Source organism: Urocampus carinirostris, chromosome 16, assembly GCF_059441175.1.
Source record: "Urocampus carinirostris isolate Australia breed hairy pipefish chromosome 16, RoL_Ucar_1.0, whole genome shotgun sequence".
NCBI lineage: Eukaryota > Metazoa > Chordata > Actinopteri > Syngnathiformes > Syngnathidae > Urocampus > Urocampus carinirostris.
In genome coordinates, this window is record NC_142364.1 from 32529491 (window position 1) to 32546742 (window position 17252).

Sequence of the window (17252 nt, forward strand, 5' to 3'; positions counted from 1 at the left end):
AAGAACTCTTGGATCATGCAACAAGAGAACGATCCAAAGCAATATCAGCAACTTCACCTCTGAATGGCTCTAAAAAACAAAACAAAATGAAGGTCAAGGAGTAGCCAAGTCAAAGTCCGGATTTGAATCCAATTGAGATGTTGTGGTGTGACCTTAAACACAGGTAATGATGGAAAACCCTCTAATATGGCAAATTCAAAACAATTTTGCAAAGAAGAGTGGGACAAAATTCCTCCCCAGCGTTGTGAAAGGAGTCATTACCAATTATAAACGTTAGATTTCTGTTACAGCTTTCAAAACTGGCCCAACTTGGTATTAAGTTCGAGGGCAGGTACTTTTTCATATGGGGCCAGATAGGTTTTGAGATTTTTTTGTGCCTTAATAAATTCAATCAACATTTCAAAACTGCATTTTCTGTTTCATTGGGTTCTCTCTACGTGTTATTGAAATTGGTTTGATAATTAAAAACTTTTTGTGGGGGATAGATATGTAAAAAATACAGAAATCAGGAAGGGAATATTGAAATTGGTTTGATAATCAGGAAGGGAGCAAATACTTTTTCATGGCACCATATACATAATATACTAATCATAATATAATCCTAAATCTTGTTTTCCTGTACATTGTTAACCATTTTTTAAATTCTGTCGCACGCACAAATTAAAAATGACATTTTATGTGACCCCCTCCCTCCTTATAGGGGTACACAAAATCAAAATGTCATACAGGCATAAGGTATGTCCTCAGAATTATAATCCTTTTCCGGTGAACAAACACTAGAATAAAACTATTTTCTCTCTCTTGCAGAAATACTTCATTGTTATGCAAAGCGTCTTTTATCCAGACGATCGAATATGTGCCAGGTAAGTATTTCTTTCCTCAAAAGGGTGTCAAACTCATTGGACCTTGGAGCAATGTTCCCTCTAATTTTCCACGGGTCTGAGCGTTCACACAAAGTCGGTGAGCACTGCTTGAAACAACAGTGAGCAACAGCAATCCCAAGTGTGGCAACTAAGTCATTATCAAACATGTTCAAAACTTGACATCAAGTTATATTTTGCCGAGTTTCCGGCAATGCAAAAAAATTAGTCGGTTGCACGATACACAACAGTATTTAATCACATTTTTTAGTGGAAGTACAATGTTGGCAACAAGATTGACTTGGTATAATTGGAAATTTTTTGAATGCAACACAATTTTTTTCTTTTTTCCCTGTTTTTTCTATTTTTTTATTCCTTTAAAAATAATCTCATTGTGTTTATTTTTTTCCTTGCTTTTACTTTTTTCTTTTTGTTCTAATTTACTTTTTTCCTTTGTTTCTTTCTTTTCTTTTTTTTCTGGCTTTTTTCTGAAATTTTCCTTCTCTTTTCTCTTTTGTTTCTTTCTCAGCTTTTCACTCCTTTTTCATTTTGGTATTTTTTTCTTTTTTGTTCTATTCCCCCTTCCTTAAAGTCATTTTGTGCGTATTTTTACATAATACTTGGTCATATAGGGATGAAAGAAGCAAAAACAACCTGAAGAGCCGGTTCCTTTTAGTGAGCCGAGCCGAAGAAGCCGGTTCTCGAAAAACTGGATAGATTTTCTTGTGCGCTGAGAATGTGCGGGCAGTGCGCGATTGCGCACGCGCGCAGTTTAGAGGGAACATTGGCTTGGAGTTCACGTGGTGGAAAAACATTTTCACAAGGGGGGCAGCTGAGTAGATTTGATACAGAGACAGAGAGAGGAAGACAAAGAGAAAAAGGAATGAAAGATAGATATGAAAGAGAGAAGAGAGTGAGAGGAAGGGAAAAAGAGAGAGGAAGTGAAAAAGAGATTTTGTTCTGAACAGAACTGTGGACTTCATTTTAGACTCCTCTGTGATCTTAGGCTGTACAAATAAATGACAATGACTTATTTTATACATAAAATACTCATCTTACTTGCTACTGTAGGTATGACATTAAAGGCTGTGAAGTGAGTCGCTGGACAGATCCTTCACCAGATGGAAGCCAGATGATTGTGGTCCTCAAAGACCTCAATTTCGGAAGCCAGTACATCACTTTAGGTAGGACAAGAGGATGTACTGTTATACCTCTACATACGAACTGATTGAGATATGAGAAATTAGAGATGTCGTCTGAACAAAAATTGTATCCGGCATCCAAGAGGGTCCAAGTTCTGAGAAATTTTAGACGCAGCCACTCGAGACTAATTGTCTTTGCACACCGCATACATGAGATTCTCTCTTAGCGTATGCATTTCCTGCCCTACTTTTTTGTTTTTCTTACATCTCTCGTACACCGCGTCGCCCTCGGAACCTGAACCCAGCCGGCGGGTATGCAACACATTCACTATTCTAGTGTGTTTTATAGCTATTCAGTGTTTACGTTGATGCTTTTGGGTGGCCGGGAAGGGATTACAGTATTTTCTGGACTAAAAGACGCTCCAGAGTATAAGTGGCACCAGCCAAAAATGCTTAATTAAGGAGGGAAAAACGTATGTAAATTGCACCAGAGTATAAGTCGCCTTTTTAGGGCAATTCATTTGATTAAAACCGAACACCAAAACATACATATTATCTTGATAGGCAATTTAAAATTGGTTAGAAAAGGTAGTGTCATTTTGCCTAAGGAAATATTTTCAACTTGCTCAAAGTTATTTTCATACAAGAGGCAAATTCTGTGTACTTTACCGTTCTATTACATTATACAACACCCCCCCCCCCAAAAAAAAAGGTAAGGAGTAATTTTAGTGACGTTTGCACGAGAGGCTTATACTAGGGGCGGAATTTCACGATGGGGGACATTTTTCAGTACAACACGGCAAGGTTGAAATTGTCGTCTCAGGCCTAGAGTGACCTCTTGCCATTCAAAGTGAGATAAAATGTGAAATAATAGGACGGTAATAATGCGTTCATCATTTCACATGTAAGGTACACCCAAAGGAACCCCCGGCAAAACTATACAAAGTTCTGCGACTTATCGTCTGGAAAATAGTTATTTCTTATCACGCGAGTGATGAGCAATTCTAGATACGAGCATGATCCTAAAACGAATTAATCTCTTATAAAGAGGTATCACTTTACATACACCCTATTAGAGATATGCATATACAGTATGAAAGGAATGGATTGGATCTGGTGTTTACTTCGCCCAGTAAATTAGTGTACGCTCACAGATCAGCAGCGTTCGTGGCTCCTGCGTCAAATGGAGATCGACACAGAATTTCTACGAAGCCTTAATGTGTTGGATTACAGTCTTCTTCTTGCCCATCATCCTTTACAACAAGATGAACGTAACCACGCTCTCTCGTTGGCGTCATTTATCACCAGGACTAAGCGGTAAGTAGCTATTTTTACAGCTGACTTGTTTGGTTTACCAAAACAAACCTCAGTTCTGTTGTGCTAGCACACTGGTACCCAAACTATGGCCCACTTCCACATTTGGTACAGCCCCTTGAACAATACCAGCGAGCATTTTGACTAAGGATGGGCTGACATACAGTAGTTATTTCAGGGCCAATACTGATACCGATTACTAGTATTGAGAGGAGGCTGAAACCAATATTTTGAGCGGATATTCATGTGCTGTAAAAGGTTAAAATTTGGCGTAAGGACTTCCGGTGGCGCAATGAGGTAGACGGCAGCAAGGAAAGTAGCTCTGAGAAATATCACTAAAGAGTAATGTAATACTTACTTCGAGAAAGACAGAAAGGGTACAAATTGTGACTCATATTAAAGAGAAATTCTTCAACAAAACATGGTCATGAAGGGGAAACTTGTTGAGGAAAAGGGCGCTAAGGAGAAAAAGATCGAGGGAGCAGAAGGAATGTCATCGGTCGACGAGGGACGTGACTCGGCCATCCTCCATGAAATCCATAAATTACGGCAAGAACACACTGAAGCAGCCAGTGAGAACAAGATTGCTATGACAAGACTGGAAAAAAGCATCAAAGAGCTTCTGGAGCGCACTGTGTTGCTGGAGCGGAGGGTGGAAAGCGAGGAGGAGCTACATGCTAACACGGAAGAGCGAACGTCAAGACTAGAACAACTTAGTCTCCTTGCTCCAACAAACCGCCAAACTAGCAACAAAGTGTGAGGACTTGGAGTCGAGATCACGACGGAACATCATTAGAATACATGGCATTCCGGAGGGTGCCGATAGGAACGACACAATCGGCTTCATAACAAACTTTATTAAATCGAACATTCCGACAACAGGACATATGGATTTGCGCATTGAGAGAGCACACCGCTCACTGGTGAACAAGTCTCAAGGTAAAGCACTGCCACGGGCAATTATCGTACGTTTCACCGACTACATAGTGAAAGAATCCGTAATGAAAGAAGCATGGAAGCGGAAGACAACGTACGAAGGCAAGACCGTTTAGTTCAACCAAGATTACACCACAGAAATCCAAAAAAAAAGAGGAAACAAGTAAGGGACGTTATCAAAAAGTTAAAGGAAAAGAACGTAAAGGCACAATCCCCATATCCCGCCCAGCTGAAGATGTTTTTGGACTCAGGAATAAGAACATTCTCTACACTGATGGAGGCAGCAACATTGCTAAAAGAAATGGGGATCGAAGTGGAAGAGGACAACACGAAGACACTGCAAAAGATGGTGTCAAAGAACATTTGGACCACAGTGACCGGAATTGAGAGGAAGACAAAGCAACACCCCCATCATAGAAGGTGTCTTACAAGCTCTCATGGAGCAAAACAAAGCCAAATTCGGATTTGGGGTGAAAGAGTAAGGACCATATCTGCCCTTTCTATCAAAAATTCAATAAGTTAGAAGTAAAATACCAAGTAAAATTGTTATCTTTAAATTAAAACTATATATATATATATATATATATATATATATATAAGCATAGAGCTACGCTAAAATATTTAGTTAGTTATAACTGGACGACGGTACAAAAGTTGTTCACGCACTGAGTGCATATTTCCAGGAGGGTAACCACAACTTTCCGATTGGACTCTTGGAAGACATGGGTTTTTGTTTTTTGGGTGTGTTTTTTTTCTTTTTGGTGGGGAATTATGTGTGCTTGTCAATATGTTTGTTAGTTATTTGGTTTGTTTTGTCAATGGAGGTGTTAGTAATTAATGTAGTGTTTTTGTATGCTTCAAAAATCAGTGAGACTACAAATCATGAGCAATCTAAATATTGTTTCATATAATGTACATGGGCTAAACCACCCCATCAAGAGAAAGAAGATATTGAATCAACTCAAGACATTGCAGAGCCCAATAATAGCCTTATTACAAGAGACACATTTGACAGATTGAACATAAGAAGCTGAAAAGAGAATGGGTGAACCAGGTGTTCTACGCATCCTATGGTAAAAGAAGGGGAGTAGCAATTTTACTTGGAAAAGGGGTGGCGTTTAAAGTCGAAAAAGAAGTGAAGGACAATCTGGGGCGATATATAATGATTATAGGGTCAATGGTCGGTTGGGAAATATCAATAATGAATGTTTATGCACCAATTGAGGAAAAGGGGACATTTTTTTCAAGTATTAGCTAAAGTAATAACTGCGAAGGGAATGTTACTTATAGGAGGTGACGTTAACACTGTACAGAATGGCAAAGTGGACAAGTATCCTTCAGTACATGGAACAAATAAAAAGAGGTCGGGGATGTTGAATAACATAACTAAAGAATTGGGATTGATAGGTCCCCTGCCCACTGCCCGGAGATGGCTGGGATGGGCTCCAGCCCCCTCCCCCGCGACCCTAATGAGGATAAGTGGTACGGCTAATGAGATGAGATGAGTTCCATGGAGAGAGAAGAATCCCCAAACTAAAGACTATACTTTCTATTCAAACCCGCATGGCAGCTATTCGAGAACTGATTACTTTTACATTTCAAGACAACATATGCATACAGTAGTAGAGTGTTGTATAGAGAATATTACTATAAGTGACCATTCTCCAATTACTTTGAAACTAAGTTTAGACAATGAACCCCATTTTAGGTATTGGAGGATGAATGTATCTCTCCTCTCAGATAAAAACGTAGTACAGGAAATAAAACGGTGTATAAAAGAATATTTCCAAATCAATGACAACAATGCGGTTTCTCCATCAATATTATGGGAAGGAGGGAAAGCTGTAATAAGGGGGAAATTAATTGAAATATCGTCCCGACTGAAACGAACACGCTTAAAGAACCAGAAGGAATTGGAGGATAAGATTAAGGAACTAGAAGAACATAAAAAAACAAATGAATCCAGATTACAGGTATTAAAAACAACCAGAAGCAAATTAGATGAACTTTTGACAAATAAAGCAGAAGGGGCTCTGCGCTTTGTGAACCAGAGATACTATGAAATGGGCAATAGAGCCAGTCGACTGCTAGCCTTCCAACTTAAAAAGGCCCAAACAGATAGAATTATATCACAAATAAAACATCCTATCTCTAAACAATGTTTAGTAAAACCCAAAGGTATAGCAGAAGCATTTGCAGATTATTATAAAGAATTTTACAAGGACTCAGAAAATGACTTAGATAACTACACGGCACAAAACTTTTTAGGAAAACTACATTTACCAACACTAACAGGGGGGGATACATTAGAAATTATTCGCTCCATTACAAAACAGGAAATACAAGATACAATAAATAACTTAAAAATAAATAAATCACCAGGAACGGATGGATTCCCGGGGGTGTTCTACAAAAGCTTTAAGGAAGAATTAACACCAGTACTGCATAAAGTATTTAACTATGCTCTAACAAAAGGAGATCCCCCCAAATCATGGTCGGAAGCCATCATAACAGTCTTGCACAAAGAAGGAAAAGACCCAATATTGTGTGAAAGCTATAGACCAGTTAGTTTACTTTGTAATGATCTAAAAATTCTTACAAGCATACTGGCAAAAAAAATGCAGAAATTTATAGCGAAATTCATTAGAAATGATCAAACAGTGTTTATTCCGGGAAGGCAGAGTGCAAACAATATTAGGAGGATACTAAACACAATTACGAGCACAAAATTTAAGACCCAACCCTCGATGTTACTGGGCTTGGATGCACAAAAAGCTTTCGATTGGGTGAAATGGAGCTTCTTACATCAATCACTTATAGCTTTTGGCTTCCCTCAAGTATTTGTTGAATGGGTGAAAATAATCTATAAAAATCCTAAATCTCGTCTTAGAGTAAATGGTCACTGTTCAGATTTCTTTCATATCAAAAGAGGAGTCCGCTCTTGTTTGCAGTAAGCATAGAACCACTCGCAGAATCAATTAGACAAAATGAGCAAATAAGAGGGATATTTGATGAAGGAGGAACAGGACATAAAATATCATTGTTTGCAGACTACCTGTTGGTAATGCTGAAGCAACCTTTGTTATCAATACCACCACTGTTGGAGAGCCTTAAAATATATGGAGAAGTAGCTGGGTATTCAAATAATGAGAGCAGATCAATAGCAATGATGATATCAGGAAAATGTCCAACAGATGTGATTGAAAGATTTGATTTTAAATGGACAAATAAAGGGTTCAAATATTTGGGGGTGACCATTACACCACATTCCACACAGCTGTTTGATGCAAATTATGGAAGGTTGATAAAAGAAATAAGGAAAGATTTGGAAAAATTGGAAATTTTGCCCTTAAGTCTTATCGGAAGGATAGAAACAATTAGAATGAACATATTACCAAGACTATTATTTCTGTTTCAATCCCTTCCTACTCTGATCCCGGCATCCACATTTAAAACGTTAAATAAATTGATAACAAAATTCTTTTGGCAAAACAAGAAACCTAGAATAAAATACAAAACCCTGTTAGCTCCTAAAGAAAAGGGGGGCCTAGACCTACCCAATATTAAATATTACTATTGGGCGGCTCAAATTAAAGCACTCATCTTGTGGATTACTACAAACAAAGATACGATATGGGTGGAAATGGAGCAGCGATCTTGTCCAAATATGCTTGTGAAATCGTTACCATACATATCAGTCACGAGGTGGAAGAAATTAAAAATCCAGAATGAATGGAGTAAGGGAACTATTAAAACTTGGTCAACAATACAAAAAAATTAAAAATATCAAGATCTGTGAATAGGGCTACCAAAATAGCGAAAAACCCAGACTTTAAACCTGGGGTTATGGAGGTAGGGTTTCAAAAATGGGCCCAAAAAGGACTGATGTTGATTACCCAAGTATTGGAAGCACAGGCAATAAAATAATTCGAACAACTCCAACAAGAATTTGACCTACCTAGAAATGATTTTTACAAATATTTGCAACTAAGGCATTACCTCCAGAAACACGAGGAATGGGGGAAAATATGTAAGGAGCCAACTAAGGTAGAGGAAGTATTATATCATATACAAAAGGACAATCAATAAAGGGGGTTATATCAAAACTATATAAAGCCCTGAGAATGGATCTCAGTAATGAGGACATGGCAGTTAAAGAAAAATAGGAACAAGAAACTAATGTAGCGATAAAAGACAACGAATGGGAAAAAACATTGAAAGTGGGACACAAAATAACCAACAGCCCGACATGGAGGGAGTTTGAATGGAAAGTAAAAATGCGATTCTTCTATACACCCTCTATCACTTCAAAATATAAAAATACCTCAAATCTATGTTGGCGTAACTGTGAGGGTGTCGGAGACTTTACGCATTTTTTCTGGAATTGCCCTGTAATATTAAATTTTTGGAGAAGTATCCAGAGAGAAATAAAATTAATTACTGGCTGGGAGTTGCGGTTGGACCCAAAAGGCTTACGTAGTAGGAATTTTGCCAGAAGAATTACTATCTGGTCAACAGAAATATATACTAAGGGTAATGCTTCTGGTAGCAAAGAAAATGATCACAGTGTCCTGGCTGAAACCACAACCTCCTGACATAAAACAATGGAGAGACAAATTAAAGCAAATGTACATTATGGAAAAAATCACTGCAAGACTTCAACTGAAACTTGACCAATTCGAGAAAAGACGGAAGCCTATCACAGAAATTTTAAATGATGTCTAAACACCTCCCCCTATTTATTATGGTTTTTTTTTTGGGGGGGGGGTGTATATTTTTATTTTTATTTTTATTTTTATATATATTTCTTTTTGTATGGATGTATTGTATGAACATTTATTCTTCTTTTCTATTAATAGTATTTTTTCTTCTTTGTTGTTCCTTCTGTTATTTATGAGTGTGTCAAGTGTATATTTTTTGTTAATGTAAGATGGTGGAATCAAACCTGTCAAAATTGGTGTGAGAAATAAAAAGTTAAAAAAGAAAATAAATAAATGAATTGGCGTAAGGAGTTGACAATTCAAAAAGAAACAATATATTTGTTATCAATTCAAATAAAACTTGAATAGGTCTTTGAAACCTGTTACGGTAAATAAATTTGAATTCTAACACACCTAACATGACTAATCTTTCAGTTAATGTCATGATTACTGATGTGACTCACTTGTGCCCGCTCCTTTGGCGTCAACTGACGCGGGTTCTGATTGGCTCCCAATCAGTATTTGTACCCAGTCCTGTCTGTCCCTTTCCACAGTGTCTGCGAACTTCAGTTAACACTAGGCAAGACTTTGTAAACCCTGACTCCCACCTGTCCCGTTTTTTTGATCCCGTCTGTCCCCGGCTTCGACTCGTTTTTGATCCTGACCACGTCTGCTCTTCCGGGTTTCGACCTCTTTTTGTGCCTGACTACGTCTTCTCTCTTCTTCTGTCTTACGACTTGCTCCCGACCCAACCACGTTTTTGCTCTCCTGTCCCGGCCACGACCCGCTTTTTCTGTCCCTGACACCGCTATTGCTCGCCACAGAAGATCCACTTGCGCGTTCAGGGGACAATCAGAGTCTATAACCCAACACCTACAGATCCCTTTCTGTGCTTTTGTACAGGTGTGATGTAGTCAAGCTGTGTGTGTATCGTTGAAGCAGAATGGCAGAATTCATGTCTGTTTATAGAGGCCCATTAACACAAAAGGATCGTAGATCATAGATGGGAAAAGCTCAAAATAGAACAAAGCATTTGCTATTTGGAACAAGATAGTGACTTTATTTTAGTCATCAACTTCAACCAAAAAAACATGTTGTTTTGATTGGCGTTGTTTTTTTTCCCGTAAGTAAGTAAGTATTGGAAAAACTGGACTTGAAAGTGCTTGAAAAATGCTAAACTTTTGGCCCTGAAAAATGTGTACTAACTCTGCATGTTAGTTTGCGCATTATTGTGCTTGATTGTGAACTTGTGCTGAGGCAGATTTGTGTGTTTTAATTGTTTCAGATCTGTGAATCCAACCACGGACCCCGGCTGTAGTGCCCCATCTGTCCCTGGAACAGTACAAGAGGGCCCCTCGACTGTTTCAACGTCTGGAAGGGACAATAGCAAACAAGCAAACAAAAACGATCCCCAGGGCAGAGAAGCGCACCATCTTAGTACTGAAGAGATCTCCGAGATCCAAAACAGACGTTTATTACTCGACTCCAAGAATGCTCTGCACGTCATTGATGGACCTAATCAACGCTATTTCATTGGCATCATTGACATTTTTACAGTTTTCGGTTTTAAGAAGAAAGTGGAATATTGGTGGAAACGACTAAAGTACTCTCGCCGCACGTTCTCTACTGTAAGTCCAGAGATGTACTGCACTAGGCTGTGTCAGTGGGTGACGGACCATACAATTTAGACACGCGTTGTTAGCATCCCATTTGGCTTAACCCTTGTTTGGGTCATTGGATGCTAATAAAAGTCATGGTACTACAAAAAAGAAAAATGACAAAGCCTTTTGGATTGAATTATTTGAAATAATATGTACTGTTTAAAGTTAAACTTAGTGTTTGTGTATAATATCCAGCCAATTTTTAGATAGGGTGCAACACCTTCCAGTAGTTTTGCTTGCTGTCAGATTGAGGGTTGCGCTTGCTTACAAGTGGGGTGCGGCATTTAAAAACTTAAGGCTGCAATGATGACTTTAAGCCAGGGGATGGCGGCAGACCAAAATGATTTGCATGCATTTGCGTTTTAATAAACTCTTTGGGGATTTGTTACGCCCCAAAACAGGCCTAATAAAGTAATTCAAAAGCAGATTGACAGAATGGAAAATGAAGCATAAAAGCTCTTTGAACAAATATTTATTAGAAAAAATATTTACTTTTCAACTTTATAAGGACACTTCAAACTATGCACCCCACCTTTGAATTCGTTAGACGAAAATTCAAACATCCCTGCATAGAATTGTAACAATGAGTTCAAGGTGCAATGATTATTTCATTGTTGATTTAGCGTTTCAAAGTTGAAAGATTCATAATACTGCATCTTGAACCTTTTCCTATTAGCACTGCTAAATGCAATGCACATTTTTTGTACCTAAAAAAAAAATAACTTAAAAGTTTAGCTGCTTGTTATATATGAGGTTTTATGGTAGTAAATTAGCGTATTTGTGCAATGATTGATCAGTCGAAAGATATTGCTGACTGCAATCCCAAAACATTGGGTGCACCGGGAATCGAACCTGGGTCACGTGGTGAGATCAACGAATCCTAAGCACTAGACTGACTTCCAGTTATATTGATGACTTACAAAAAGGCATTAATTTAATCTCATTATCATACTATTTTTACCCACGTACCAGAGATTAATTTTAGAGACTGGCAAAAACCAAGTCATCCTGAAGTTTTCAGAACTTAATGTGAAATGGGTAGTCCGTGCAGCCCTTTGAGACATTTTGTGATTAAGGGCTATACAAATAAACATGACTTGACTGAAAGATACAAATGCTAAAAAGCACACAGAGGGAAACAACTCTTCTGTGTATCTAATGATGAATCGTACTTTGAAGGACATCAATAAATACATTGTAAAAGTAATGTTGGTATTGTGTTCATAGTATATGTTGTTAGTAAATGATTTTAATAATGGCTGCACATATTCAACAACATTGCTTAATTGAAGCTGAAAATATACCGAATAAACACGGTGGAAAGCGTTGCAAGACTAGCTACTCTTAGTGTCAAACACAGTAGACTTCTCTGATAACTTGTGAACCAAGGTGGGGCACTCATGTTTGTTTTTTCATGTCCTCTAATACAGTGCTTTTTAACCAGTGTGCCGTGGCACACTAGTATGCTGTGAGACCGCAGAACATGGCCCAATCTGATCTCTGGAAGAAAAGCATGCTATTTATCATTGCTCACTTCCGGTAACTAACATTCATTCATATCAGTAGTTTGCTTTTCATCATATTGGAATGTATTTTCAAAAAGTTCAACCATGTTCACACTATAAGCGTCATTTTACAATATTTCAATGAACATTTGATCCGTTCGGCTCTTGGCTTGCAAGCTTTTCTTTGGCCCTCCACCTATTTCACTTTGACATCTGTGATCCAAAGGAAAAAGGCTGAATCCGAATGGAATGAGGATCATGTATACAGTCAGTTCTGAATGGGAAGGCCGAGTTCGTTGTGTGCCTGCACTGTTCTGATGGATTGCGAAGGGTATGACCCGGCGGAACTGTCATGGAGCTCGCCTAGATTCGATCCTCTCCGAACTTTCCACCTTAACCCTTTTTGTGCACCTCCCGGTTTTTGTTGGGCATAAGCACACCCTTCCTCCCCTAAAGACGCCTACCTGGTGGAGTGGCTTGGGAGTGCCCACCAGTGCCTAATCAATCGTCAAACTTTCACCTCATATCCAGCGCTTACACTGTCTCTGACAGCAGAGGGTTTTGGATTTACTCCCTCAAATGTGTATAGCTGGCCTTCCATCCCCTGAATCTCACCGTCAACTTTTGGACTTTACCAGCCATGAGTTTTCCAGACTGTTTTGTTTTGTTGGTCATTTTCCCTCCAATCTTAAGGAGTGCCTAATTTAGTTCCCGTTTTCCCGTTTAACTGTTTTTTACTCGAACTCTTATGAATGCATTTAGGTCTGCCTCGCTCACCTCTAACAATTATCAATAATTCGTAATTGTCTTTACCTATGAACGTTTTATTTGACCGACTTTTTATATCAGCCTTTGCGGCCTTCTTGCAGAGGTTTGTTTGCTATTGCCAGAGTGAGGACAAAAACCTATGGAGAGGCATTATTTAGTCATGTTCGACGTTGTCTATGGAATTACATCAGGTCTGCGAAGATTCATATTTTTATGAGGCTCGATCTTTAATTTGAAAGCTTTTAATTTTTTACTCATCCATTTTCTTTAGTACATATTTGCGTTGAGTATCATTAGTTTTGATAATTTTAGCATTCGGCTCCCAAATTCCTCAAATATGCAGCAGAGGAAAAACTGCTTTGCTACAATAAATGCTCTAAACACAAAACACCACAGTGACATCAGAACATTTCAGATGTCCTATAGAAGAAATTCATGTTTTTACCAACATTATTTTTACAATGCAAAACGGGAGCAAAACGGCTATTGTTAACACTAGGCATTGTACAAATCAAGTGCTCAATTAACTGAACAGCAGTGAAAGTTATCCATCAAAACACTGCCCTTCTTTTTCCTAGCATCAGCAATATCAAGTCGCTGAAGTGTCCTCTGATCCTCAAACGATGACAAGCGAATGCAATTTGGTCTGTTACCGCAGAAATCGCCACAACAACACAAAAAGACGACTTCGCACTTCTGTGTTGCAATCTGACACTATTGTCCACAGTACGGTTGCCCTGGCAGTATTGTCTAGAAATATAGGGCTAAAATTTTACAGCCCTCTTTTGAGGTTTCTTTCGGCGCAGTAATAAATGTGTGCTTGTCTCCGTTATCGCTTTTTGACTCTGGTAGTCGTCATCTTGAAGGATCACAGGCTCTGAAAAAAATCAACTTTGAGTATAGCTAAAACTGCGCAGAAAACGGCTTCAGGAGTGAAAAACAGCAATGTTGGAGTTCTGCAGCCAATTGGGCTTTAAAGCACTTTTAAATTTCAGTGTTTTTTTTCCCGTTTAGGGGGGCATCCACACCAAAAGGTTGTGGTTAGCTTCCTGAGGCCTACCTATCATGTGCATAGTATTGAATGAAACAAAGGCCACACATTTTTTCTTTTTTTTTTTTTTTAAATCCATCCCTGGATGTAAATACAAAGACTAATAAAGTTCATATATTACTGTTCCACACATGCAAGTTTATTAGGCTCCAAGCTAGACAAAATGGGTCGACATTGGTGTGGGTATTCAACATAACACATTCAATTCAAAATATGAGAAGCAGAAAGAAACTAATGTAATAAGAATTTCACACTTCGTGCCCAACCTCACACAACAGTCCATGCAAGTTGCAGATGGGCCATTTAGGGGAAAGCATGGAATTCATAAACACACTCCGTCAGAACTTTACATCTTACATTTTGACAAACCATTTTAAAGACATCCTCAATTTTGCACATAAACCCATCATTAACAATGAAACATTACATGTTAAATAAAGCTCACCTCAGTTCCTACCAACAATACATTATTTCACCTTTGCAAAAACGGTCTCTATTTTTTTAGATAATATTTAAAATATACAGCAGGGGTGTCAAACTCATTTTAGTTCACATGGTAGAAAAACCACTCAGCTCGTTTGGAGGCTCACGATTAAGATTCAGGGGTGTAAGATTTGATTATAAAAAAAAAGTTTTTGTTCCCCTAAATATATTTGTCTTCACTTACAACATTTCGTATTGTTAATCACCATTTAATTTTTTTTTGAAATGTTTACCTGAATTTGGGAACTTGGTCATTAGATTTCACATCTGTTATATAAAACCTAAAGTCAATTCAAGCGCATGGTGCTATTTTTTAATTTATTTCCAATTGAAGTGCTAACCGATAATTTTCAATCACTGGATATAAAAAGCGTAATTTATTAAAAAAATGTTGCAGTTAAGAGAGAAACTCACGAGTGCTGTCATATTACATTAAACAGTGGGTCTGTGATTTCTGTTTTGAGCAAAATAAGACCTGGACGTGCAATTCCTCAGACGTTCTCTGGTTGATGAATGGTAGTGAGGAAATACAGCAACTGTTGGTGGTTTGCATTGGAAGAGGCACCTGGCTTTAGTGACATCCAGTGGAGATATTTAAAAGTGCTCATTGTCTGCGTGATGCATCACATTTTTCTCTTGTGCTTCTCAGCATTTATTAAATCAGTTGGCGGGCCTGATCCATCCCAAAGGCTGTATTTTTGACACCCCTGGTATACAGTATAACTTTTTGCATTAAAGTACAATTTTACAATATTCCAGTCTTGAAATGTATTTCCTTTTTTGGTGCCTTTTGTTAATGATTCAGTCAAACGGGTATGAAAATCCACAACAATGTATGTTTTACCGCAGTTAGAAACAGGCATCTCAGCCAAAGTATTAGTAACCAAGTTAAGTGCGCTACATGAACATACAAAGTGACCGTAGAAAGACAAGTATTTTGTTTATACTTGTAAAGTTAGCTGGTCCGTTTATTAGCTCAGCAGTTCAAGGTAGGTGACGGGGACCTTCCCTTTTTCGTTGCCTCGTTCTCCAACAAGCCAATCGGGATCCATGCCAGGAACGGTGTAGACAGTAATAAGCTGTAACACAACCAAAAGCAAAATGAAATTCTTGAAATAACTTTGTGCGAATGATACTTAAACAGTTGGATGGCTACAGTGTTTCTAGTCATTTTCAGAAAATTAGACAGTGCCACACATTTTAATTTGATGTAGAACATATACTACTAATACTGTATGGTAAATTAATCTCAAAGTAATTAAATTGTTTACGCTAATTGTATATTCCTTCATCTGGCAAGACACCACAATGACTATACTGTTATTTCTACAATAACTTACCAAACTCTGAAAAATGTTAGACCCAACGACAATTTTCAGGACCAAATGTTGGTAAGTTTATCGTGTGGTATACACTCCAAATTAGGAGTAGACATCAATGGGTTCTGAAATTGCAAGGAGAGTAGGAGAGGACTCAAACCTCCGATAAGAAATTCCAACCTGTTCCAAAAGCCATCACCTAAGCCCTTTTCGTTAAATTTCCTAGGTTACAAAAGCAGTTCCCACCTTAGGGGTAAGGAAATCAAAGAACATCAACATTATTGGCAAATAGCGGCAGAGATGTAAATTGTGCATAATAGCCCAAACTACTAACAGGGAGGTATAAGTCAAAATAACAAACTGGCATCCTATGCAAACCCCTTTGCAGTAATACAATATTAAAAACGGAATAAACTCATCTGTAACTATGAGATCTAATATTAAGAAAATGATAATTAACAGCTAAATAACATAACTAATTTTGTTTGACGATGACCCTCAACCGAAAAAGAAAAAAAATTTAATGAATATTTTTCTTGACATATTTTCCTTTAGTACGGTATACATTTGTACTATTTTCTTATCTACTTATCTTTTTGATTTTGGATATACAGGAATGTCTCGGAAAATTAGAATATTGTGATAAAGTTCTTTATTTTCTGTAATGCAGTTAAAAAAACAAAAATGTCATACATTCTGGATTCATTACACATCAACTGAACTATTTCAAGCCTTTTATTATTTTAATATTGCTGAATTTGGCTTACAGCTTAAGAAAACTCAAAAATCCTATCTCAAAATATTAGAATATCATGAAAAAGTATACAAGTAGGCTATTCAACTAATCACCTGAATCATCTAATTAACTCGAAACACCTTGCGAGGGTTTCCTGAGCCTTAAAAACACTCAGCTTGGTTCAGTAAACGAAATCACAAGTATGGGGAAGACTGCTGATCTGACTGCTGTCCAGAGGACCATCATTGATACCCTCCATCAGGGTAAGACACAAAAAGAAATTTCTCAAAGAGCAGGCTGTTCACAGAGTGCAGTTTCAAAGCATATCCACAAAAAGTCTGTTGGAAGGGAAAAATGTGGCCGGAAACGCTGCACAACCAAGAGAGATAGATAGATAGATAGATACTTTATTCATCCCCTAAGGGAAATTCACATTTCCAGCAGCATCCCTGAGCTGAGAACAATACAATAATAAGCAAAAAGAATACAATATACAAATACCCAGTGTGACGTGCAAATGCCCACTGTAGCATGTTATATAGAGTAACTAAATAGTGCTACACAGAATACATATTGCAGTAAGATTCGGTAATATCCAATGTAGGTGGTGTGGTTTAATGTGGGCCTTTACTCTGCCGGGTGGAGTTAAAGAGCCTCATGGCATTAGGAAGAAAAGATCTCTTCAGTCTGTCCGTAGTACAAGACAGTGACAGCAGTCTGTCACTGAAACTGCTCTTCTGTCTGGAGATAATGCTGTGTAGTGGATGCGATGGATTG

At 38.0% G+C, this 17252-nt stretch overlaps 2 protein-coding genes across 8 annotated transcripts in view; one reads left to right on the plus strand and one right to left on the minus strand.

The window, feature by feature from the left end:
* Positions 1 to 15173, plus strand: part of pip5kl1 (phosphatidylinositol-4-phosphate 5-kinase-like 1) — a 32033-nt gene extending 16860 nt beyond the window's left edge. For all 3 annotated transcript variants that reach the window (XM_088355964.1, XM_088355965.1, XM_088355966.1), the window contains 5 exons: positions 701 to 735; positions 808 to 863; positions 1932 to 2044; positions 3157 to 3319; positions 10238 to 15173. In XM_088355964.1, coding sequence (XP_088212090.1) covers positions 701 to 735; positions 808 to 863; positions 1932 to 2044; positions 3157 to 3319; positions 10238 to 10640 — 770 coding nt within the window. In that variant the 3' untranslated portion in view covers positions 10641 to 15173. The remainder of the gene's footprint in view (positions 1 to 700; positions 736 to 807; positions 864 to 1931; positions 2045 to 3156; positions 3320 to 10237) is intronic.
* The window catches only part of LOC148351097 (endophilin-B2-like), a 33952-nt gene continuing 30754 nt past the window's right edge, over positions 14055 to 17252 (minus strand). For all 5 annotated transcript variants that reach the window (XM_088355971.1, XM_088355972.1, XM_088355970.1 and 2 more), the window contains one exon: positions 14055 to 15499. In XM_088355971.1, coding sequence (XP_088212097.1) covers positions 15392 to 15499 — 108 coding nt within the window. In that variant the 3' untranslated portion in view covers positions 14055 to 15391. The remainder of the gene's footprint in view (positions 15500 to 17252) is intronic.